Source organism: Coloeus monedula (genome assembly GCF_965178545.1).
Source record: "Coloeus monedula genome assembly, chromosome: 3".
In the NCBI taxonomy this organism is placed as follows: Eukaryota; Metazoa; Chordata; class Aves; order Passeriformes; family Corvidae; genus Coloeus; species Coloeus monedula.
Genome location: NC_138783.1, coordinates 12,313,276 through 12,339,716, shown reverse-complemented (window position 1 = coordinate 12,339,716; position 26,441 = coordinate 12,313,276). Strand labels below are relative to the sequence as shown.

The following is a 26,441-nucleotide window of genomic DNA, read 5'->3' as shown; positions in this document are numbered from 1 at the left end:
GTTTCTGTCAGCAGCCATGTTAATATTTAATAAAATAATATTTGTTCCCGAGGTTCAAAAACTGTGTTAAGTGTGCAAATAAATACTAAACAAATATTTTGTATCAAACTTTTATGCAAAGATAAATAATTGTTACACTGTAAAATTGTCAGTTCCATTTACTGTACATTGACTAAGATACAATGCATGAGAGACTGAAAGAAACAGAGGAGGTTTGTTTAACTACAGTCTTAAAACTACATACATTGTGGATATTTCCCCATAAAAACTTCAAATGCTCTGTTCATTTCATTGTTCACAACTAGCTAACTTACATCTCTTAGCAAAATAAACACATACCCTTTATTTAGCAAGGCATATTTTGTTACTGAATTAATAAACAAACATTATATAAAAATGATCTGAACATTTGCCTCAAGGGGGAGCTTACAGTTCATTCTTGTAGATCCTTTGCATTTTTCAAGCCATTCCAAGCTAATGTTCTTTGACGACATTATAATACAGCCTCACTGCAAAATGTTATTTTTGCTTTGTTTTCAGTCAGTAAACCATTATACCTCCATGCTACTGTCCTTTCTAGGCGTCTTTGAAATCCATAGTGTGGACTGGTTTGGACTGGTTTTTGTTCTTCCTTTACTGAAAAATAAAAATATAAACTATTTTCAGTGCATGTGTGCCTTTCCAGTCCTGATTCAGCTTTGTGATCAGACCTGAGCATTTCATCCCCAGATCTCAAGGCCACTGGTGCTTTCATAGTGTGGGTTCCCCATCCACAGTGGCACTGTTACCAAAGATACCAGACCACCCAGCTTAGCAGTGCTACTCCCAGGAACTGTACGGAATTGGCCTGTATGGATTTTATTTTATTGTTTTCCAGTTCCCATCCAACCACACCTCTTGTACAGCATGGTCTTTTCAGAGAAGGGTGTGGACTCAGTCTGACCAGGGCTGGTGGGAGCTGAGTACTTCCCTTGTGTGGGGGGAACCAGAGCACACACACCCCGCTAAATCCACGCCCAAGGCACAGCCCACCCACCCCAGGGGGTACCACAGCCCTGCCCACCCTGCGTACACCAACGAGGTCACTGCGCACCCCCCCATGCGCCAGCAAGCCTCTTCCCTTCAGGGCTTGACCTGACATCTAATGAAGCGATGGCACATGAATCAGACACCTAGCAATGAATGACTGGTAGAAAGCTTCCTTGGGGCTAGTTTTCAGTCAAAACTGTCAATAGTAGGTTTTGTGTTTGGTGTTTTTTCAATTAAAAAAAAAGATAAAACTGGTTCCAAAAATACTTGCTCTGCAATACTGCCAAAGTGTTCACTCTAATTTTTTCAGGGAGCCCTGAGGCACCCTAAAAGTTTATGGCAGTCTTTCCACATGGCTACAACTGCCACAACACACTATCTTCCCTCACTTAGGCTGGCAGATGACAGTGCACTGCAGTCTACTGAAACAGGAGTCACTTCAGGAGCCATTGCAGCTGCATTTCAATGAAAATGCTTCAGTCTCTGGGTAGAATATTTCACACTGATGGGTTTTTTTCCCAGTTAAGTAAAAACCAGAGGAGGAGAAGTAGCCCTACATAACTCTGTGAGGTGGAAACCTAAGACTCTCAACAGTCCTATACATTCAGTTTTACTCCTTTCCTGGTGTGTAAATGCAAGCAAGTCTGAGTTGATTTAAAATGTACTTCGAGGGTGCTGAATGCTACAGTAGTTTTCAATCCCTGCAGACTTACCTCTGAAGTCCTACAAAGTAATGCATTATGCACCTGAGCCCATTGGAGTAATTGAAAAGACTCCCTTTGGCTTCAGTGGACTTTAGATCAGGCCACAATGCTATAAACAAAGCAATTGCTATGAATAAAGTAGTTCCAGCGCTTCCTTCTTAAAGAAACGAGGTCACTACTTCCTTCTGGATTAATCCAGAAAAAGCAGGCATATTTCATAAATTAATGATGAAAGGCTTTGAATGGAGAGTCCTTGCCACACAGCAGGAACAATTTCTAAATAACTTGGATCAGAACTTGAGCTGTATCAAATGAGCTTATCTTCAGCAAACCTACGCTGATTTTCACAGCTGGTTCAGGAAACAGATTTTAGTGACAAAGGTAAGATGCAATAAATAGCTTGAGCATATTGGTGTTTTGACCATCAAATGCAATCATAGAAACTGAGAAATATACCAGGTTGGAATTTAAACTTTCTGCAAGGCATTCAGATGATAATGGAGATGGGTCTTTGAAGCAGTTTCTCCTTGCTTCCCTGGAAGAAATGAAAGGGAGAGCATCTAAGCATGAATGAGCTGATCATTTCGGCTAGCTACAGGGACGAGGTGTTGCTTTGCCTTATTACTACCCTTCAAGAGCCCAATGCCAGGCAAAATTAGTCATGACCTTTCAAGCTAGGCATGTCCTGGTTGGCCATGGGTTGTGGCTTTCAGAGGAAAGGTCACCATGCTGTGGAAGCCTAAAAAAGAATGAGAAGTCAGGGTCATGTGGAAAGTTGGGGATCCCTCCTTCCCCACCAGGACAGAATCCCTTTCCTAAAGCTCTACATTATCCAGATGATCAGTTCAAGTGATTGTCTCTTTTTTGACTTGCTTTTTTTCCAAGAACTGCATATTTGTGATGAAATAAAATGATTTGCAAGGCAGTCATAAGTGGAGATTGAAAATAGATAGGAAAATATTTTTTAAAAAACAAAGTTTTGTTTCAACAGATAAACAAAATACTTCATTTTTGGTGATAGTTTTTTTAGCTAAATGATTTTTAGAAATGGCTTAAGTTCTTTAATTAAAAGTTTTGTTGCAACTCAAAATGGACATTCTGGGAACAAAAAAACCCAAACCAAACAAACAATAAAAAAGAGAACCCTGTTTTGCATCAAAACCATTTTGTCCTTAATTTTTGTATGATTTCATCTATCAAGCTAATCAGCTAACAGAAAAAAAGGGCAATCTTCCAAGGTGAATTTCCAGTATCTGTGTTATGCAATTTTGAAGTCTAGGAAGTTCAGATGAATTACTTCTGGATGAACTGCTATAGCATCAAAGGCCTGATCAAAGCCCACTGAAGTCAACACTACTGTTTCTATTTATTTCAGTGGGCGGTGAATCTCTCATTGTTTTCCCAGGGGTATTCAAGGGCTGAAGCTTTTCTCAGATGAGAAAGACCTGCCAGAAAAGGTACAAACATGTACCATACTTACCAAGAAATCCATGGCCATTGTAATAAAGGTTCCAGAATTCAATCACTATATGATTGCTATTATTATACATATTATTATTTTATTACTCTTTTTTTGCTTTGAGCTTCCAACCTTCTGCAGCCCCACTGCTGAGGTTTGTACATAGCCTTTCACAGGCCTGTATTTGCCTGTCAAAGACAGGTTGGAAAATGCACATTTTCCTTTTCTTTATAGAAAATGCATAAAATAAAAACACAATCTAGTTTATTATGCAGACGTCATCATATTTTTTTTTTATGGCTACTTGTTTCCATGAGACATGGTACCAAGGAGTACTGCAAATATCACTGTACACTCACTCATACGGACAGAAAGAGTCTTCATATGTGAAGTGTTTTCTCACCTGAAATAAAGTACGGTAGCTATTGGCAGGAAATATTAAGTAAAAACCATAAGAAAAAAAATAAAGGCTAAAAACAAGGAGGAATTTGTTTTCTAATTTCTTAAAACAGAGATATCATATTCCTTTTAAGTATTCCTGCTCTTCAGGAGGGACAACAGCTTATGAATCTGTTTATTACTCTTGATATTTTACCAAAATAGCATTTATCTACAAATCATATTCCAGTTTAAACTCTTCTGAATTACAGTAACTTGAAACCACTTCCTGAATTAAAGGATGAAAATGATATTTGAAAGTTTCAGGAAGACTAGTTCAGAAAAAAAAAACTTTTATGCTGTCATATCTTGACGTATCTATATCATATTTTGAGAAAAATGCAAAGTCCAAAGAATTTTAAAGCATGAAGCAAAGTACATTGTATTTCAAAGACTGAAGTGTTTTCTCTTTGCATAACAATACGTCTGCTTGATACCACAGCTATGGACACACACCTATTTACTTTATGCATCCTCTTTAGCACCTACACGACGTACAAAGGATGTGTCAATGGTGTGTGGCTCAAGGAATGTTTTTGCTTTTCTGTTTCTCTGCTTAGTGGTCCATCTGTTGTTTGTATGGTACGTGCAGTGGAACAGCATTAAGCAGCAACATTAAGCAGCTGCTGGCCCTTAGATTTATCCTGGAACAAACTGCACTTTAGGTTAGAAAGTGAGTCCTTGAGTTCACCCTGTATCTGTGAGGGACCCTGCTATTATTTGCCACAGCCCAGATACTTTATGGGTGGTAATCACAATGAAAGAGGTGAAGTAAAAGTGCTGACAACAGCCCTGCCTATCAAGTGATCTGCAAAGAGACTTTCTTTAGAAACAGGTGGAGTCCCAACAGCAACATACTTTGAGACCTGAAATTATTTCAGCATATTGTGGAAAAGCCTGAAGGTGAATGTTCAGGTGTAACAGCTGTAAACTACTTGGATTATAATAGATGAAAAGATGCTTATTTGCATATCTGGGGATAGATGTAAGCAGTCTTTCAGTAGGAATAGCATGCCAATGGAAATATGAATTCTGCATTATAAAGCCACTATGGATGAGTGTATTTTACCTTTTATGAAGCATCTGGAAACAGCAAGTCCCAAAAGCCACCAGTATCAACAGCAGTAGTGGTATAGTGGGTATTACAACATAAATTAGATTCGGAATTATACCTACAAGACAAAAGTTTTCATTAATGTCTCCCATGTTGAAATGCTTTTAACCATGTGAGTAAAAATCTGGAGTAAAATAATAGAAATACATTAACTTACACAAAAGAACACATATATTCCTTCTATAGGAAGAGCTCCAAAGAGAACTCAGCAGTATCAAGAATAAAACAGCACTTGAGTTATGTGCAAAACATATCTTAATCTGATATTTTACAATTTCATAATTCAAAATTCAAGTATTTTAACACAGTTCAGTTCACAGCCTATTTTTACAGTCCATTTTAACTGTAAACTCGGTTGTCTTTGTATGTTGGATTCCCTGCCCATGCGGGGCCACAGGAGGAATGAGCCCGGCTCTCGTCTTCCCTTTTCCCTTAAAAGACACATCTAACCTCTCCTTGATTAATGAGGAGAGCTAAAGGTGCTCCTCTGCAGGTCCCTGGACAAAAGGGGTGGGAAATGGTATAAGCTGAGACTCTATTATCTGTCTACAATAGAGGATGGGGCCGGCAGCTTCCAGAAGGGTACTGTTTCGCAGGAACTGTATGCCTGTGTTTCATACTAGCACACATTTAATGTACAAATTGTGGAGAATTTCTTACCCATTGCCCTATTTTGAAAATATTTTTCACTAGTAAAAATAAATGTGAATATTCAGGTTGTGTCCGAGTTTTAGAGAGAGAGTATTTGCATAGTTTGTATTAAATGGCATTACTGATTTCAAACCACTGTTCATCAATATATCAATTCCTCTGGGGTTACAAATAATGGAAACACCAGTTAGGAAGCTGGCTCAAATCCAGACAACCAGTAGGGGAACAGAGCACTCACTTTCCCTAATCCCATGGTGCAATCCTGTAAAATCCAGAGTTGCTCCTTAGACATGTTCAGTTCCTTGAACTAAAGCCATGCTACAACTCTTCATGAGCCTTGGGACTCCATCCACAAGATAAATTGATGAATGAAGCAGCCAGGGGCATTGCAGAACCTGGGCAGTAGGTACCCACTTCCCAAATATCAAGTGTCATCTCTGCTGGGAATATCAGCAAGGCACTGAACTCCTCTTAGCATGTGGTTTTCCTTAAAGCACAGGATACTTGGGGGAGCTTGGACACTGTTTGGTGAGACAATGAGATAATTTGTTTCCACAGCAACTAAGAATGTTATGTAACTTGAAATGTTATTCAAATATATGTATTTTCAAGGCACTTCCCAGGGAAACAGACTGTTTCTTCCTATTGACAAAAATGGAAACTGAAATATTAATTTAATTCCACTATTAATATTTTTAGCAGAACACTAAATTCATATGAACACATTACCTGTTTCAGTAGCAATAATATGATACTGATCTTCTGGTTTGCTTGTGTCATAAGGATTTCCTGCTGGCACTGTTGGAAAAATATCTGAAAAGGAGATCAGACAATTTAGGAAAAGAGTAAAAAAAAAAGGGCCATTATGTTGTTAAATAAATTAATATTCATTACATTTTAATTTATATTGCAAAAATGAACATTTTAATGATTTATTAAATATACATGTAAACAGGATTTTATTACAAAATTGGAATAATATCCAGAACAAGAATTACAAGCAGTGCCATTCTGAACAACAGCCATATACTTGCAGCTTTTGCTGTCTGAAGGATTAATTTTTCCTGTGTTCCAGTACTTAATTGTCCCTGTTAAACTTGAGTAATTTTGGAGGCTCTTGTAAGCTATCCTTACAATTATGTCTTCACCAATGCAACTGAATTTAACGTGTCAAAATTTCTTACCGTACTCTGGCTCCGCTCTGTCTCCCAATTCTTTTTCTAAGACATTATCTGTTAAATCAATATTTGAAATTGATTGTTGAAGAATGAAAAATGTGTGCAAAAAAACAGATGTTTCCATTATTTTTCATGCAGTATCACAGACACAGATACATTCCCCCAAACAATAATTGCTTAATTCTTCATCATTTCATCTTCTTTCCAAAGACTATTTGCAAACACTAGTGTCAAATCACCTCTAGTTCATACTTTTTGCTCCTTAGAAGAGGGCAATAGTTTACTCTAGCTCCAATTCTTGGTGGCCTCTGATTTAATGGCTAATGGTTAATGGCTTAACCACTGAACACCCAAACTTCTTATGCTGAATAAAACTCCTAACATATTCAGAGCTTCATTTGTGCAGACAATTCTAAAACAATGTAAGAATTTGTCTCTATCTTAAGGTTATACTAACTTAATAGTGCTATGAGACTACAATTCTTAGTGTCTTGATAAATCCAAACTGCTGGGAGAAATCAAAACAGTGATAAAGCCTAGCAGAAAAAGGCAATTATTTCACCTACTCTGGTAAAAAATAGCTACATTTGGCCATATATAAAGAAAGATGCCAAGACACCCCAAAGAACTGAGTTGCTGTCTCTTGACAGCAGAAGAGGAGATGAGTTTTTAATTTGATGGCATAATCAAACCTACACGAGCTGGACAGGAACTAAATGTGGTTGCAATTACCAACCTATAATTAAATTTAAGATTGCTGAATGATCAATATGATCCAAAGCCAGACTGAACATTGCAACAGCAAATTCTGTCAAGGGAGGCACTATAAAGAGGGCTTGGAAAAATAAAAGTGTCTACCAGAAATGTAGTTGCTGCTTGAGCAAGGCTGCCTAATGAGCACTGCCCTGGAGTTGCTGCTGATACAATTAGATGCAACTTCATCACAGTCACCTACAACCTGTTTTGGCCTGTGGCTGGTATCACACTCCATATATTGAATACAGACAGGAGAGTTGTGAAAACAACATATTCAGAAAACAAACTGAAATTCAATATGCATGTAGCACTTTAATACTCCTGGTGAAATGGATGTATTTTGTATTGCTAAGAGCTGACATTGAAGCCAGTACAGTGATTTCGGGGGGGGGGGAAAGGTCATTTTTAGGTCTCCCTTGGTTTGAGATAACAAATGTAATTTTCTTACAAACATTGTGGTACTTTCTTCAGGCAGTGAAAGAAATGTCATATACCTATTTATATACATTTATGCATCTACTCCTTTCCTCCATGTGATAGAAAAATACATTTCTGGAGAATAGTCTGTTTTGCTAAAGAGCACAATTCCAACAGTTTGAGAGTAAATAGCTACAATTCAGTAGTACTGTATTTACATATACTGCATAACAATGTCAATACTAACAGTAATCTACCTATACATTGTTTGCCTTATATGCCTCATTATAAGCTAATAACCCATTTCTACCTACGGAAAGAAATATAATGTATTTTCATTGTTACTGTTTTCACTTCGTTTTCTGCCAATCTAAAATACCCAGCATTTTTTCATTTAATTTCATTTTCATTATTGCTTTTGGTAAAAGCAATAGAAAAAACAATTCCTTATCACATCTCAACAAGAATGGTAAGTAGTTCACTATTACAGAAAAATTATCTAATTTAAATTTGTTTGCTTTTAAAGCTGTGAAACATACCTGAAACCAAACTTTTTAAATAAAGCATACAATTTCTGACATCAAAATGTTGGGGTTTTAATAATATAAAATATTTTTATTTTGTTGCATTATTTCAAAATAATTCAAAGAGTTCTAAAAGTGATAAAATTGCATATGCATATATTTCCTTAAAGGGCCTATGATGATTATTGATCATCATAAAGTAGTGATAGCCACTAACAATTTTAAAAGCAGGAACAGATTTAGAGGGTGGCAGTAAAATATGTTCCAAATATTTAATACTTGCTTGTAATATTAATTGTCATTAATATCCTCATTAAGAGACCAGAAAGTGAAAAAGTTATGTATCCACCAAAACCAGAGGAATGAAATATCCTGGATCTCTACGATAGCCAGATCTCTGCAAAGAGTGTGATTATTGTTTGATCATCAGCATAGAGAAAGCAGAGAGGAAACTGCAGAATTGTATAGGTCAAATAGCTGCTAAGAGTAGGACTTCATAGAATCATAGAATGGTTTAGGTTGGAAGGGACCTTAAATAGTATCTTCTTTCCAACCCCCTGCCATGGGCAGGGACACCTTCCACTGGTTGCTCAGAGTCCCATCCTACCTTGCTTTGAACATTGCCAGGGATGGGGCAGCCACAGCTTCTCTGGGAAGCCTGTGCCAGGGCCTCACCACCCTTACAGGAAATAATTTTGTCCTAATATCTAACCTAAGCCTACTCTCTGTCAGTTTGAAGCCATTCCCCCTTGTCCTGTCTCTCCAGGCCCTTGTAAATTGTCTCTCTCCATCTTTCCTGTGGGCTCCCTTCAGGTACTGGAAGGCCACAGTTAGGTCACCCCAGAGCCTTCTCTTTTCCAGGCTGAACAATCCCAATTCTCCCACCCTTTCCTCATGGCAGAGCTGCTCCAGCCCTCTGATCACCTTGGTGCCTCCTCTGGCCTGGCTCCAGCAGGTCCCTGTCCTTCCTGTGCTGGGACCCCAGAGCTGGATGCAGCACTGCAGGTGGGGTCTCAGCAGAGTGGGGCAGAGGGGCAGAATCCCCTCCCTGCCCTGCTGCCCACGGGGCTTTGGATGCAGCCCAGCACACGGGGGGTTTCTGGGCTCCCAGAGCACACGGCAGGGGCATGTCCAGCCTCTCACCCACCAGCACCCCCAAGTCCTTCTCCCAGGGCTGCTCTGGATCTGTTCATCCTCAGCCTGGACTGGTAACAGGGGCTGCCCTGACCCAGCTGCAGCACCAGCATTTGGTCTTGTCAAACATGATAATATTCCCATGGGCCTACTTCCTGAGTTTTTATTAATTAATAAATTAAATTAATCCATAATTTCATATGTATTCTGACTTTCAGCTTAGTTTTTCAAAAGACACAGCAAAAATTATTTGAAAACATTTGCATGATCCTGCTGAAAACACGTTTTCATTTACTGTAAGTACCACCAAGAATAGAAAATGCTGCAGGCTCAAACTGGAACGTTTACTTTTCATGTCCTTTCTGGTTTTGCACCATGATCTAGTTTATAGTTCACTTTTCCTCTATTGACATATACAGAACTTATGTCATGTCTAGAAGTACAGCCAAATTGCCTAAGATCTGTTTTTTCTGTCACCATCTCAACTAGCAGGCATCTGCTTTTCATATCTCTAAGTCTACATGCATAAATGCAGATTTTTTTTCCTGCTGTTCTGGACTTCATTCTTCAAGCCATGACTTTTTGAAATAACCACCACACATAATTTGGTATAACTGGCTGCAACTACAAGTACAGTGCAAAATTTTTTACAGGAAGACCAAGAGATGTCTTGGTCATCCTACCTGGAAAGTAGAAAATGTCCATTTAAAACATTTTATGAAGAAAAAATAGCTAGGGAATTAATTAAATCAAAACAAACTTGGGAATGCATTATAGTGAAGCTAACTTTGAAAATATTCTTATTAGATATAAAATGGTTTATTTAAATGTATTACAATTTATTTGTTATTGTTGTTACTGACATATTACATCCCCTGTTAATGTCAGCCCAGGCACACACCAAAGGAACCAGAACCACAGGCCAAAAGACACTTGGAGATTCCCTCACAAACCAAGAGGCAATTGTTTTCCTAAGACAATGTCCCACCTGTGAAATATAACTGTAGTTTCACCTACCTGGGGCGTATTTGCAGATAAAATTGTGCTTCATGTTGCACCTATCATCATTCCACTGATAAAGGTATGGCCCTCCCAGACCAGGGTTTGCAGTTGGCTGATGATACATCACCACACAGGCTTCACTTCCACAGGAAGGCTCATCTGTGTACCAATTTCTAGTTTTTGAGGATAAGGTTCATCAGGATGCCAAAGAAGAGTTTGCCAAAGAAAAGAGTTTGCATCAATGAAGAAATATCAACTCCAACAGTCCCATCCTCTTCAAACACATCCTGCATTTCCCACAACCCTTCTGTGAAAGGAGTTAAAGGCCCAAGCTCCACATCTCTGAATCTTAAACAAATTCTGATCAAAGCACCTCAGCAGAAATAACACCCTACTGCTCTGCTTTCTTCCCTATTAGACTCTTATCTGTCCCCTTGTCCTGAGTTCTGTGCGTTGCTGCTACTCTGGCCTTTGACTTCATCAGGAAGCTAAAGGCTTTTCAAAAAGGGTAGAAACAGAATTTACACTAAGCATCTCACAATAATTTATTTGGTGGCTGACTCCCTGTTTTGAGGTGGCCAGAGCCTTGCAGAATTTACCTGTCTGCTTTCAGACCACACCCTAAAGACTCTGTGTGTGGCAGAACAACCTCCAGATGTCATGCAGGGGCAAATTCTGTGGGTGGGAGCAAAGAAATTTGTAGGCTGAAGCCACAAAATGCCATCCTGTCACAGCTTCAAATTCAAAATCCCAATTGCCAGCTATCCTTTATCTGGAGAAGTCAAGAGGGAGAAGTCATGCCTTCAAGCAAGACTTAGCATTTCAGGCTCCATTTCTTTCCATGAAACCTTCTCAATAAGCAGTTTCACACACTTACCTGAATGGTGAACTACTTCCATCAGCCCACTGATAGAGGTCGGGGCAAGCACTCGACGTGGCCAGTCCGTCGCCACTTCTCCACAGCCCAATCCAGAAATCACCATCAGAAATCCCAGAGCCCGATTTAGTGAGGTTTTGCAGCATGTTTTCTATTAGCTGCTGCTCAGCTTCATTTTCCAAGCTCAGTAAAGCCCCACCATCGATTTCACAAGCCTGGCGGGCCTCCTGGAAGCCCACACGTCTAGACAAGTCCTGGAAATAGGCTAATTTGTAACACGAACGCTTGAAGGCACCATAGCACACCTTCTGGCCTGGAAAATAAAATCATGGGACTGTTCAGAGTACAGTAATGAACATCAAACCTGCAAGAAAAGAACACAGAACATCATGCACATGCTGATGGAGGACTGGAGATTTTTGTCTGAGAGCATTCATGGTGATAACACTGGCACCACTGAGATCCTTTGCCCTAATTTAACTTACAAATAGAACACAGTTCATAGGAATCTGTGCCATCTTCCCATGGCCTGTGAAACTCTCCAAAACACTGAATATTCCCAATAGGTTCTAGAAGAATATTCTCTACTTTAATGACTGTACCATCAGGCCTCTCTGTTAAAGCCAGGATCTGTTTGGAGGGTATTTTCTTAACTATTTCATACTAATGGAACAATTTCATTTTTATTTTGTAACTAGAGTTATTCAATTTTAAAAAAATTTCAAATTCCCATTTTTAGTGGCAAGAAGCAGCTGGAAATTTTTTGATCCTCTGAGTTAATCTTGAGAGGGCGTGTAGGAGAGGAACTCATAGCCACTCTTCACTACAATGTGCCTAAGTGCAACCTATGGAAGGAGAGAGCCTGCTTCTTCCAGTTCTTTGTCTGAGAAAGATACATCTTTTTCCTAAAAAGGAAAAATAATTATGGTTTTCAACTATTAAGACTCTCTAGAGTTTATTCAAGATGAGGGATTAACACACCCACTTGTCAGCTGCAACTGAAGTCCAGTATGTTTATTTAGGGACACTAGAAGGCTTCTAAATCAAATAGTCTCTTTAAAAAAAACCAAAATCAAGTTTTTCCAGTATCGAAATTTATCACTGGAGGAAAAAAATAGGAAAATTCATTTTGTTAAGTAAGAATGACTGAAGGATACCAAAGTAACAAAAACTACCAGGCATTATCAAGATTGTATAGAAATCAACAAAAGTCATCATTTTACTGGAAAATTTGACAATCACACAACATGCTGAGCCAGACGGGCTCATTGAAGGTCATGGAGTCCAACTCCTGGCCCTGTGCAGAACAACCCGAGAGTCACACCATGTATATGAGAGCTTTGTCCAAACACTTCTTGAGCTCTGTCAGCCTTGGTGCTGTGACCACTTCCCTGGGGAGCCTCTTCCAGTGCCCAACCTCCCTCTGGATGAAAACACTTTTCCTGATATCCAGCCTAAACCTCCCCTGACACAACTTCAGGCCATTCCCTTGAGCCCTGTCACTCGTCACCACAGTGATCAGTGTCTGCCTCTCCACTTCCCCTTGTGAGGATGCTGAAGGCCACAATGAGGTCTCCCCTCAGTCTCCTCCAGGCTGAATAGACCAAGTGCCCTCAGCCTCTCCTCATATGGCTTCCCCTCAAGGCCTTTCACCATCTTCATAGCTCTCCTTTGGACACTCTAAGAGCTTTATACCCTTCTTATATTGAGGCACCCAAAACTGCTCACAGCAACTGAGGTAAAACCACACCAACACAAAATACAGTAGTTTATTGTACCATATCAGATTTGTATTTGAAAATCTTGTATTTAGTCTCACTTTTAAGCAAACCCAGATATATGACTCACATAGATAAACTTTGAACAAGATTTATCCTGTTTCATCTTACAAAAAAAGAATTGTAATTTGTCACTGGGAAACAGCAACAACCTCCCATAACTTCAGCTATATTTAAGTTTTCCCAATGTTTTTCTATACACAAAGAGTAAACATCGAAGTAAACAAAAAAGCTTAAAAGCTACAATAAAGTGCAGTCTATTTGCATTAGTGGTGCTTTATTTTTGTCTTTAATAAGTAGGATACTTCCAATAGCAGACAGCACAAGGGCTGAGATGAAGACATCTCTATATTTGCACAGAGCATAGTTTTAAGTATTTGCAGAGAATAAACAGACTTTATCAAAAATGCATTGATATAGGAATGGAAAAACAGGATCAGCTCTTGACTTTTAGCTAAATCTGAAAGTAATTCTTATTTTTTGGGATCATTTATGTTGTAGAATGCTAAATTATAGGGGCAGTAGGGATATACTATGCTTAGCTTTCTAGTGTTTCGTACAATTCTTGTAATTTTTCTAAAAAAACCCCAAACAAACAAAACCCAAACAAAAACTCTGAAACCTTCACTTTATAATACCCTATTACAGTTCATCTGGAAAAGGACCATCAGGAAGAGAAGCATCTTTGTAATCTCATTCTTACTTGGCAGATAGACTTCTGAAAATTCAGTTTTTTATCAGTAATTAATCTACCAAAATAACAGAGGAACAAGGATAGTCTAAAAAAAGGACAAGCTTGTGTCACAGATATTCAAGGAAAAAGCCAGGCTCCAAGATCAGGCAGAGAGCGCCAATTTGGGCTTTCTCTGATATTGTCCTGACATCACAATGTATGCCCCAATTTCTCTTCTGGTATTTCCCTCTATTCATATAGGTTAAGAGCCTTGCACCCAACAAACGTAGCAAGAGCCATAGTCCTAGCTGGACAATGGTGCTGAAGAACCAAGGGATGGCCCCTTTGACAGAGATGCATATGAAATAATGGGCTTCTTCCTAGGACTTCTTTGAACAAAAGAACTAGTCTTATCAAAGTAACAAAGTGGTAAGTCTAAACACTGTGAAGCAGAAATGCAAGAATGAAAGCTGCACGTGAAACCCCAGTACATTCCCTTCATCTACAATGCTGAAATTCTAATTTTTTTAACATAATCGATTTTCCCCAGGAGCTCTGTGTCACTGACAAGACAGAGTGCACAGGGAAGGAGGAACTGATCAACATTTTGACCCTCACTGCTGGGTAAGTGACAGTGGCTTATTGCCAGAGTACACATGTGTATATAACAGCACAAACGTCCAAAGCCTAGCAGCTTTGAATTATGAATTATGCAGGACTCTAATCACTTCCAAGGAAAAGTGACCACACCTTCCCCTGTAGCTGAAGATTGGATTCAAAGCACTAATTCAAGATGCCTATGAAAATTTAGGAAGAGTGCTTTGTCCTTTGTCTTGTTCTTTTTATTTTTCCAGACAATCTTTGAAATAAACTCTTCCATGATTCTTTCATTCTGTGCACATACTCCTCCTTGACATCAAATAGTAAGTTATGAGCAAATTCAGGTATCAAAGTATCCTGGTCACAATTTCAGTCATGAGGGAATATTCAACCAAGGTGAGCAGGCTGACCTCTATGGATCATAATTCCTATGCTGTTCCTCCCTCTCACAGGAAACCAGCTGACTTTGCCTTTATAACCCACAATCCACTCCCCATCCCTGCATGCTTCTCAGGTGGCTGAAGTGCTCCCCTCACTCTGTTCTCATGCACAGTCTCTGCTTTTCTGTGACTCTCTCAAAATCTGAATCAAACCTTCTAGCAGGAGCAATGGATCCTTGCTGGCTACCGGACTGAGCCTGCTCAGAGTGCTCATCTGCCAGTCAGCTGCTGCATGGAGACTCAAGTAGGATCACAGAATCTTTTAGGCTTTAGACCTTGAAGACCATCGAGTCATGGCAAGTGCTGTTTCTGATCTGCTCCGAGGCTTGTATCCATAAGCTGTGCTGTATTCTGGACCAGTACAGAGGTTGTATCAATGCTCAGCTCCATCACCCACACCAAGGAAACCAGGTGGGACTGTATGGAGCAGCAAGGAGGATGACAAGCATTTGTGATGCACAGTGGGAAAGAGCTACTGCAGCCCCTAAGATGTGCCCAGCTTGCCACCGTTGTGCACTCAAATCAGAGAGCCCTCTTGGAGCAACCAGAATACAGATGTGAAGGCACAGTCTGTACCCAAGGCTTTATCTGAAAGGGTTTGCAAGCTAAAATCTTGAAAGGCTTTGTGGAAGACATTTTCTTTCTTCCCTTAAACTGACCTGAATAATTTTTAATGATACCATTGTTACTGCCGATGTTTGGGCAGGGTTAAGTAACTCTAACAGCAAGTTTTATAAAGTGAAAGAATTGAACAAATGAAAATTTGCATGAAATCCAGCTCCTAAATTACTGCTCTCACATTTGTTGGTCTCTCCACCTGTGGCAAAAGAAATAATTTTCTCCTTAGAGGCTGATCATTTCTGCAAGAATATACCTCCAGAAACCAACAGAGAAAACCACAAGAAACCAAGAAATAATTGGCTTTAAGATCCATAGACCCAAACAGTGTGAATGAAGTATGTGAGCCAGAGCAGTAAGCTGTCTGGAAGAAGCTGTGAATTTCTCTTGTTCTAGTTAATTTAATCCCTGTGTTTCGGCTGTGACCTACTCTGAAACTTTTCTTTCTTCTTTTGAAGCGGACTTTGAACCAGCTCCACTACAGCAGATAAATGTGTTAATGGAAATCTGCAGCTGTGCCTTAATAGCTGGCAAATCAGTTGACATTTTAGTGCTCTTCTCGGAACACGCTGAGATGTCAGGTTTTAAAGCTTCATTTTTTCTCTCACTACTAATTTCTGAACTACAAAGCAGAAATTACTTACCACTGAAAAATGACAGAATGGACCACATTGTACAGGAGACAAGATAAGTATGGAAATATTAACTATGTACTATTTTACCTTATTCTAACATCTTTCAGTAGACTCCACAGTTAGTTCTAAAGCAACATTTTGCTATTTCAGTATATAAATTGAGTTCCAATTTTTCTGTCACAATTGACTAGAAACTAGATTCGTAAGCAAGCCTATTGGAATGAATCACGCTAAGATACTCTGCAACGTGAATAATCTTTTTGTCTCATCATCCCATTAGCTGACAAAAGCAAGTGAACAGTACTTGCTCTAGAAAGTGCTAGCTACCATTTCCATCTTTGGGTGTCGCACAGCAGCTCCATAGTAGAATGTTTAGATATGGGCCTCAGAACAAAGATATTTTTAAACTAAACTACTCATTAAAATATTTCTGCAGATAATCGTACGGGGGAAAATAATCTCATTCAAGAAAAAAAGAAACAAGCAAATTTCCAGCTGTTATTTCAATCAGTTATATCTCCATTATGTTTTAATAATCATGCTTCATTAAACAAATAATAGGTTCCTTGATTTCCGTCATGACAGAAGTTACAACAAAGTGTCATTTAGAAGCAAAATTGCTGATAAAATACCCAGGTCAAGGACTCCTGTCTCCCTAAGAGCATCAGGCTTCGCACTAAACTAAACCCTCACAGGCCATGAGGGGCACGAAGGTCATTTTGAGTGACACACCCCTCTTAGCTGGAGTCTTTGAAGATGTCAGGTAGAAGATAAGCTTCCTGCTGATAAATCCCATTCCGCTTCCTCTTGAACCTTACAAACTAACCTGCAATCCCGGGTTTGACACCATTAGCATCCACCTAGATTAGGTCAGACACTGCATGTGCACAGTGTAAATGAAGAGAGACAAAAATGAATGCACAAAGACTGATGTACTAAAGTCCATTCTGTTTTTGCATTTTGACTTTTTTTTTCTTCCCAAGATAATGGATTCAGCAGAAAACACAGAAGAACACTTGGTAAAAAGCAATGTGAAATATTTAACATTAACGAGAGCCATGTGAGCCTGATGGAGACCTCTGAAAAGAAAGTGACAAATAAAACACAAGGACATAAGTAAAAGTGATAATGAAACAGCAAAACAGAAAGCTACAATAATTAACCAAAATATTCTCTGCCTGTGTTATGAAGACTGGTCTTGGCCTTGAACTTGCATGAGCAGTGACCTCAGGGATGGCTAACCAGCATGCAGGACACTGGGCACAGTTTGTTTTCACCTGTCCCCACGTCACAGGACACTTCACACCAAGTCCCAGTGATGCACTTCAGAATGTGCCAGTAAGACTAAGTGGTATTAAATTTTCCTAATCACATTTTAGTTCAAAGCTGATGCATCTTGTCAGATGGTCTTTGTATCATCCAGTCATATTTTGACTGGGTTCAGATGCTGGTCATGTTTTGCTGTATTACATTACTGCTGTTGATGTTCTACTGCACCATATTTGCGTCCATCCATCAAATATAATTTTTTAATGATTCATATTACTTTAAAAAACAACCTGTGATAACATTTCATAATTACATTCTGTCTTCAATTATGATAAAAGCAAGTTGCCATCTTCTCTCCCAAAGTTTGTAACACTGAAGACACATTCTCTAGCTGAGTCAGTGTTCAAACCACTGATGTTTCTCAGCTCACAGTCCTGAGCAGCTTAGGGAATTCCATGTGCTTACAAATTTGACATTCATATAAAAACTGCTGTACAGGTCACATGCTAGCCTGTATCTGTACTGATATCTTCATAGCTCTCTCTTAGCAGGTACTTTTTCTTCCAATCCTCCTAATAACCAAGCCTTCCAAGAGAAGAGACATTTCTTACTGATTTGCTCTGGATTGGGGATTATGCCTAAATTGTCATCATACCATTTTTCATAAGTGATTTCCCCGGGTTAAAAGCTTTCAAAGGTTCCAAGTCACTTTTAATGGCTTATATAAAAAAGCCTGAGGGCCACATTTGCCTATCCAGTAGCTGTGCTTCAGGTAGGTGTTCACAGCAGGCAGTTTGTGTGCGTCGTATCAGAGTCACGAGCATGCAGACAGTGTCTAAGGTGCCTTAATGGAGGCTGCCCCCAACCTCTCGTGCAAAACTCATCTATCAGCCATCCTCAAAATACTTCTTGTAATGGAGTCTCTTTCTTGCTAAATTCTTGGGCAAGTAAAAGTTATAGATGCACACATAGATAGCAACCCTAAAATGATAAATAGGAATTTTTTTCTATTCTCTCTCAAGCACAGGCCACATAATGTAACTTTAGCTACTAATCATCCCATACCTTGTGAATTAGCAAAGATGATGCAGGCAAACAGCTGTCTCTAGGATTAATGCAACTTTTGCAAAGAGAAAAAAAACAGGGATGATGAAGTTTAAGTGAAATAAAGTTACTGTATTACACCATTCATAGAGAGATTTAGTACAGTTATGCAGAATATGAAGCTACACAAGACTCATTTGTTCCTGTCCAGTCCCTGTCTTCTTTATCTTCTCTTTTGCCATGGAAAGTGATTTTCAATTAATTTATTGCTGAAAATAGGTTTTCACCTCTATGTTAGACTTTACTAGTTCAGCTACTGTGTTTCTAAGCACTTTTGGGGACAGGGAGTGGATTTATTTTTGAATGACAATTGTCCTCAATAGACCCATAAAAAGCTACCTTTTTAAAAATCAAGCAGTCAAAAAGCAGACAGTGCAAAGGAACACCTGGCAGTGCTGATTTACATATTAAATATTACTTATCCCTAACACCTGGATTTTGCCATCCAGGTGAATACAAATGCAATTAAAATTGGATCTGAGAGCTCCCCTGCACAATGCAGCAAGATGGCTGGTCACTAAAATGGGTAGTTGAGAATGCACATATGGCCACTTATGACAAGTATTGATCTAAGCAGGTTATTTTTGGGAAGGTTTGTCAAAGCCTCTGTGTGCTCAGAACCTGCATTGTTCTAGGTCTTGGGAAGATGCAAGAGGATTCCTTGTCCTGCAAAATGTTCTTCATTGTGTTGAATAAATTGCTGGGAGAATTTGTCTTTTCCAGAGCAGATTAAGTTTGTCTGGATTTTCAAAATCCCTGATGTGGTGCATCAGGCTTGTTCTTGATGTCCTGGGAACTGGAATACCAGCCTGCATGAAAGATGCCATCTTCACATGGCAGTGATAGGCTTATTCACTCATTTCCCGAAGAAAACAACACACGTGTATTTCTTATGGTTAGCTTCTCAACCCTGGCACACAAAGGAGGGAGCTCAGGCCATTGATAACAGAGCTGTAAAGAAGCAGCTTGATATCTAAATCTCATTAGAAGCTATTCAACACTTCACCCTCCATAATTACCATTTCAGGCAAACATACAATTACAATTATGTAAATCAATACGGGCTAAGTGTCTTCAACTGGAAAATACAAAATTATTATTTATGAAAAAGTTTTAGTCACTGATTCAGGTCATAATTCAGTGACCAAAAAAAAAAATCTATAAAGTATTTCCCAAAAAGTACTACTTTTTTTCCCCCAGGTCAAATCATTAAAGCCCTGACAGTTTTCTTTCTTCTAAGTGAAACATACCTTCATTTTGGCATTAGCTCTGGCTTCAGCTATCTAACACTCATAAATTTAAAGCATGAGATCCGTTTAGCTTTTCCTGTAATAACTATTTTCCTTTCTTCTGATCATGTGAACTTTACAGGTGTATATCACAGGGCTGGCCATGGCAGTCAGCCACTTACTTCTCTAAGGGGCCAGGTCACAGCTGCACTGTCCTGGGGATTCACAAAAAAAAGTGCCAACATAGCTGCTATAACAACATCCTAAAGTTCCAGTTGCCTTCCCTTTTTTAAGGAAAAACTTGGACACAAACAGGCAAATGATAACATCCAAGCATCAATGGCATCTGCTTGAACCTACTCAAAATAAGGGGAAATACAATGCACTGGACAGACCTACACATCTACAAGTCTGCTCTAGGACGTGGATTATTTTACCCAGAACTTTTAAACCCCAAAACAAACAAAAAAACCCCCACAAACACACAAACAAAAAAACCCAAACAATTCTATGGTTCAAATTAAGTCCATTCATGAATAGTTTTCTGTGTAGCTATGAAGCCCAGAACAGAATTCACAGTGGCTTTAAAGACAGACATACTATGGCACTAAGAAGTTGTTGTTAACTTGCTGTGGAATAGATATAATAGACAAAAATTGTAGTCTGAATGCCTTAAGTATGTGTGCCAGCCTAGGGGAGTGGGGAATACTTTTATTCTTCTACCCCAAACCAGCAGACATTTTCACAAATACCCAGTTTTATACCCATCAGTAGGTTCCCTCAACAGGTTTTCTCCTAGGCATAAATTTAGGCACTTCTGACAGTTTCTGCTGATGGTTTCTTTCTTTTTTTTGCCTCTAGAAGGGAATAGTTCATAAATCCCCAGCCACAGAATCACAGAGTATCACTCAGTTGGAAGAGACCCCCAAGGGTCATCAAGTCCAACTCCTGGCCCTGAACAGGACCATCCTCAAGAACACCACCATGTGCCTGAGACTGTTGGCCAAACGCTTCTTTAGCTCTGACAGCCTTGGTGCTCTTACCACCTCCCTGGAGAGCCTGTTCCAGTGCCCAACCATGCTCTGGGTGAGGAACCTTTTCCTGATATTCAATCTGAATCTCCCAAATCAACAGATGCACCTTATGTCAATTAAATGAAGGAAAAAAGGAGAAGGGAGAAAACATACTCTTTATCAATTATTTTTCATAGCAAGCATCATCCATTCTCAGTATTTTTCAGTGAAATTTGAATGTCTTTTTTCCAAGTAGGTGTATTTCCATGGATTTGTTGCCAAAGTGTCTGTATTTGCAATAGATTTAGGTAATATATGGACACAAATTATATTAACTTCCTTGGTTTAAGGACTTTAAGAGCTTCCTAGGGTGTAACACCCTTTATGCATTTCAGTACAGGAGTGCCTTCTTTTTGCAGCAGTTCCACAATTAAAAGAGAAACCAACAGGCAAATCCTTTCTCATTCAACTTTTCCTAAGAACGTGTGAAAAGCCAATCCACAAGGAATCTTAAAATTGTCAACATTTCTCTTAAGGCAAAAATAGAGTGGAAGCTTGAGGGGAGGATAAATATGTTGGAATATTATGAAGGATAATTTACACTAAGAAAATTTAGAGGTAGAGCATCACTGGTTAATTCACAGTACATGTATGCAGTACTTGAGATACAGTGCGGGATTCATCTCACCAAACTTCAGTTCTTCCCAATAAACCTGTCCATATCTAAACTGGCTCACTGACCTTGCTGTGTAGACAACTGAATGAAATAAGCATTGTTAGTGCAGATCTGAAGCGTTTTCAAAACCTAAATTTAAATGCAATTAATTCCACTCTACAAATACCAACTTTTTCCTTCACTTCTTACAAAGTGAGCCTAGAATCATTAGCTGTATAACACAGCTACATTCAGATTTAGTTAGAGCCATGCCAACTGTTTCATTAAGACTCATTATTTCTTAAGACTGCTTGGAACTGAAGGTCCCACTGTTCGTCAGTGGTGGGAGTAGGGACTGCTTCAGCAAGAGACTCAACTTCCAAACAGTGAGTGACAGGTAAGAGTATGGGATTAGAGTGTAGCAATTACTGTCAAAGGATTGTTTCATTTTACCTATTTTACATTAGCATCTACAGTCTTTTCTGATCCACCAGAGATTTGCGAAGAGAAAGCCATTATGGGAATTAGTTTCAGAAAAATAATGCTGTATAGAACCCTTTATGAACCAAAGCATGTCCCCCTGCAAACATCGTATAACTGAGAAGTTTGATGTACACAGGATCAGACCTGAACTAGACAGAGTTAAAATCAAGGTACAGAACATGAGCTTAAGCAGGGAAGAGATGAGCTTTCTCTCTCTGGGAACAAGAAAAGCCATGTGAAAGCAAGCAGACTGTCCATACCATTCCACATGGTTTTTACCATAGCTCTATCCATGGTAGGTGTTTCCTCTTGGGCTCTTCAGCCAAGTGGAATACTGGGACTTGACAATCACGAGTTTGAGATTTGCAATGCCCTTCTCCATTTTTGAACAAAATGCTGTCAGCGAAAAGTTGTATTCCTGGGAAAGCAGCATGCTGGCCTGAGACACAGCCCTAGGATTTTCCATGTCTGTTTCCTTATCCCTGAACAGAGCTGCAGCCTGGCCAATCTGTACAGCTCTCCCCCACAGGAAAGGTAAGCTTTACAGGGTTGACAAAGGGGGATCTCCTCTAATACAGAAATCTGACTCCTGAAACTGATTTAAATACTTGGGTATTTCTACCCTGCTACAGAAGGACTCCTTCACCACCACAGGTCTCATCAAAACTGGGTTCTCATTCCACAGGGTATTGTGGAATTTTTTGGTAAGGGGCAAGGTGTGTTTAGTAGAAACATGTATTATATCCAAAAGTCATCACCTCATTTCACTTTAGGAGCCTAGATCATTGATTTTCCCCCAAGAAGACAGTGCTCAGTACAGCTGGATAAGGAGAGGAACAAATAAAGGAGTCCATGGGAATTAAATGCCCAGCTTCTCCTGCAGTTCTCCAAGTCTCAGCTTTAGTGATTACTGAAAGCTACAACTGAGCAAAAGGATCTTGTACTATCTGGACATGCCTATCCAAGAAAAGCTGGTCTAGTATGGAGCTAAATGCTGGATATTTCCAACAAAATGTGTTCAACACACACCTGTTGCACACGTATCCTGTAGGTGAGATGGGCAGTGCTTTTTTCAGGTTATACCTTTTCAAATTCTGAACTACAAATGTATCTTGAAATTTACAGTTCAGGTGGAAAAAAGAAAGCCCCACAACTTTACAGTAGAAGGCTTCAATTAGAGAAAACACAGTTTGACAGACAAAATTCAGGTGTAATAAGCAGGCCAAGCCAATTAAATTAAATTATGCACCTTTTGAGATGGACTAGAGATAACAAACCCTATCTGGTGCCCATGAAGACACTGCTTTAATTCTCTTACTTTGCAGTACTTTCTGTAGAACTCAAATCTGATCATAAGCCATGTGAATGAACATATCCACTTCCTTAAAGGCAACTGAAGCAATGAAGTCTATACCTCAGGGGAAACTCTGGTAGTTTCCTGACCCACCAAGTGTTTTTCCTCATTTAGTGTTTTATATATCCAAGTACTTCTGCACCAAAATAGATACATACTGCTTCAAAATACTACATCACTATTTAATCTGCTATTGATGCACAGGAGTAGCGAAGAGCAAAACTTAAAAAGCCATAGAAATACAACTAGACAAACAGCAGTCATTAAGCTATAATATCTATGATTAATACATAGGCTGTTAAATGATTAGTAATAAGATTAGCTTGCATGTCTCCTGCCCAATAGATACTTAAAGTAATTGCATCTTTGCAAACTGCATTATCATCACTTCATGTTCTTTATGATGTCATGGGAGAGCAAGGCAGACTCAGCACTTTCTCCTGAGCCTGCTTTGGTTTTTTTCCTATAAGAATCAATTCTCTGGCAACACTAGATAGTCTGATATGGAGGCTGTGAGCACTGCTCACAAAACATCTGTTTAGCTATACAAAAAATTACAAAGCATTTTACATCACTGTTCAAAACTTCCCAAATTAAAGATGACAAAAAAATAACACTTAAATGAAAATTGATGCCAACAATAGTTTTAATTATATCCTAGGAAAATTAACATACTTGGAAAAAGTAACAGAAACCCTTTAATTAAGAAAATGGCATTTCAAAAAGGCAGGCCCTTCCTTCTCTGTCCACTTGACACTTTTGTGGTCAAAATGGTAGCAAATTTCCAATTATTGCTAGGTCTACTGCAAACTTACTGCAGTCAATGGAAGTCTTTCCACAAGGTCCAGCCAGCACTCAAGCAGTTTCATAAACAGCTTATGTGAGTGATAAGAACTATCTATTTATTTGGAATGAGAGCAGTGAAATTTCCTACTATGCCAGATTATTAATCATGACTGAAGAAAAAAAAAATATTTTTTTTTCAGGAATAGGTCTGTTTAAGATATAGATTTATGATTTCAAACATAAGGTTGCTTAAGTCCAAACTGCTGGTTCTTATATAAGAGAGAGGTAAGCTAGATGGGAGTCAGGTGACAGCACACACTGCCCAATTATTCAATGGTACTATTTCTTGCCTGAAATAATGTCAACTACTATTAGTACTACACCTACCCACGTGCATGTGCCAGAACAGCAGTGTGGTCCTCGAGAGCAAGAAAGGGGGAAAAAAAATGTTCTTCCAGTACATACAAATACCGGGAATAAGCATAAATAAACAATATCTTCCCTTGTTATTGTCTAGGAAATCTTTATTTAATGAATACAACTTCAACAAATTAACTAATGGTATATAAATGGTTCTTTCTGTAAGTGGCTTCAAACCCTCTCCTGTATTCTCCCAGCCAAGTATTAACAGCATAATACAATGACATGAGGCTCATTATATACCTTGAAATGCTTCAGGGAAATATGGGGAGTCTGTGTCCTTTCAAAGCCCCCAAAGCCTTATGTGCATCTAGGAAGGGTTTGACAAGGCAGTATACACATATCACACGGCTTTAAAAGCTGGACCTCAGTTTGCTGCATCTCAAACACAGAAGCTGCAGCTGGAAGATTAATGGACTGGGTTTCCTCAGCCACACATGGACTCCTGCACCGAGACTGCTAATGCCAAACCCATCTCGTAGATGATTATTCTTCTCTACTCCTTAAAAATAACAGTGTTACATAGCGGTCATATAAATTGTAATACTTAGAGCTTTGATGCATCATATAGCTAGCATAATTCACAGTATGACAGAGGTAGATGAAATATCTTAGGTTACTGTTGAGGCAAGCAAGCTTTTTCAAAGTGCTGGAAGTACTGCTACTTAGCTATTGTTTCCTGAAGATACTGTTTCACCAAAAGCCCACCAGCCCATCTTAGCTGTAGCATTAGAACATGCTTCAAATTAAGCATGATCAAAATGGTCCCAGTGACTGCCCTCCCTCAGCAACCAAGAAAGTTATCTGAATTCAGCAATCAAATGGTTGCAACAACAACAACAAAAAAAAACCTACAAAAAAGTTTTGTTGACATGCTACTGTTACAGCCTCTGAAACAATAGAATACAAGTAATGTGCATTGCTCTGGAAACAGTTTGTAAAGAAACACGTTCTTACCCACACATAACTTGTTAACAAGCAGAGTCGAGTGCGTAAACCTTTGTTTTCAGGAAAATGCATGGATGTATAGGCACATGCAACACACCTCTGAGAGCCTGTCACCTTTCGTTTGGAGGGTCTGAACCAAACTAAGCTTAAAAGGGACCTTTTCATTAAATTTAGCAGCTTCTGAGCATACACACCTGTATACTGCAAATACACAGTGCGAGTCTACAGCTCTTAAATTAAACCTAAGCTCTAATGTTAGATACAGATTTCTGAAGTACTGTCTTCCTTTCGGTTTAGAGAGTTGTGGATGCACCCACACACAACAAAACTATTTATGCTACACGCTCTTAAAAGTTTGCCATCTCCTCCTAACAATATCGCAGACAAAGAAGAAATATCCCCGTACAGCTGCCAACAAAACCCAGCGCACCCAGACGTTCCTCGGGAAGACGCTCGACCTTTTTAAACAATTCGAACGGAGCCGGAGCGCGCCGGCAATGAACGAGCTCTAACAAGACGGGGCAGGACAGGAGTTCAGGCTGCTGCAGGAGCCCGCAGCCCCACGGCTGGAGCCGCCGCCGGCCCCGCAGCACCCCCCGTGCTCGCCCCGCAGCGGGGCAGGTGCGCCCGGGAGGCGCTCCCAGCGCCGGCCGCCAAAGCGCGGCTGCTTCGGGGAGCGGGGTCGGTCCCGGGTCGGCCCTCCCGGAGCGCTGCGCTCCCGCACCGCCCCGCACCGCGCACTCACCGCTGAGGACGCGCCCGGCGAGCACCCCAGGACTGCACAGCACCGCGGCCGCCAGCACAGCCGCCAGCCCCAGCCCGCCTCCGGCCCCCATGGCGCTGCCCCGCTGCCGGCTGGCTCCGAAAAGCGCTCAGGGCGGGACGATGCCGGCCGGCGAGCAAGAGCCACACACGCAGCACCACCGCTGCCCTCCACCACCTCCCCACTGCCCGCCGCCCTGCCTTTATCTGCTTCCCCCGCCGAGGGACCGCCCCCGCACCGCCCCCAGCCCCAGCCTCTTCCCCATCCCCTTCCCCATCCCAGCGCCTACTCCAGCCCCTGTCCCAGCCCCAGCCTTTCCTGTCGCAGCCCCTTCTCCAGAGAGGTACAGGCACGGGTACCCGGTGTGAGGTCTCTTCTCGCTCCTGGGTG

The 26,441-nt window shown here is 40.0% G+C and overlaps 1 protein-coding gene across 2 annotated transcripts; it reads right to left on the bottom strand.

Annotated features, from left to right (window-relative positions):
* Positions 1 to 551: 551 nt before the first annotated feature.
* CHODL (chondrolectin) lies at positions 552 to 26,124 on the bottom strand (the record flags this gene model as incomplete). Of its 2 annotated transcripts, none has more annotated exons than XM_082278134.1 (7): positions 552 to 636; positions 4,700 to 4,802; positions 6,125 to 6,208; positions 6,580 to 6,642; positions 10,422 to 10,579; positions 11,284 to 11,596; positions 26,034 to 26,124. In XM_082278134.1, the coding sequence occupies 7 exons, from the start codon at positions 26,122 to 26,124 to the stop codon at positions 552 to 554; spliced, it is 897 nt and encodes a 298-aa protein (XP_082134260.1). The 2 variants fall into 2 exon arrangements, with proteins under 2 accessions (XP_082134260.1, XP_082134261.1); XM_082278135.1 differs by having other exon boundaries at positions 6,580 to 6,627.
* Positions 26,125 to 26,441: the final 317 nt, after the last annotated feature.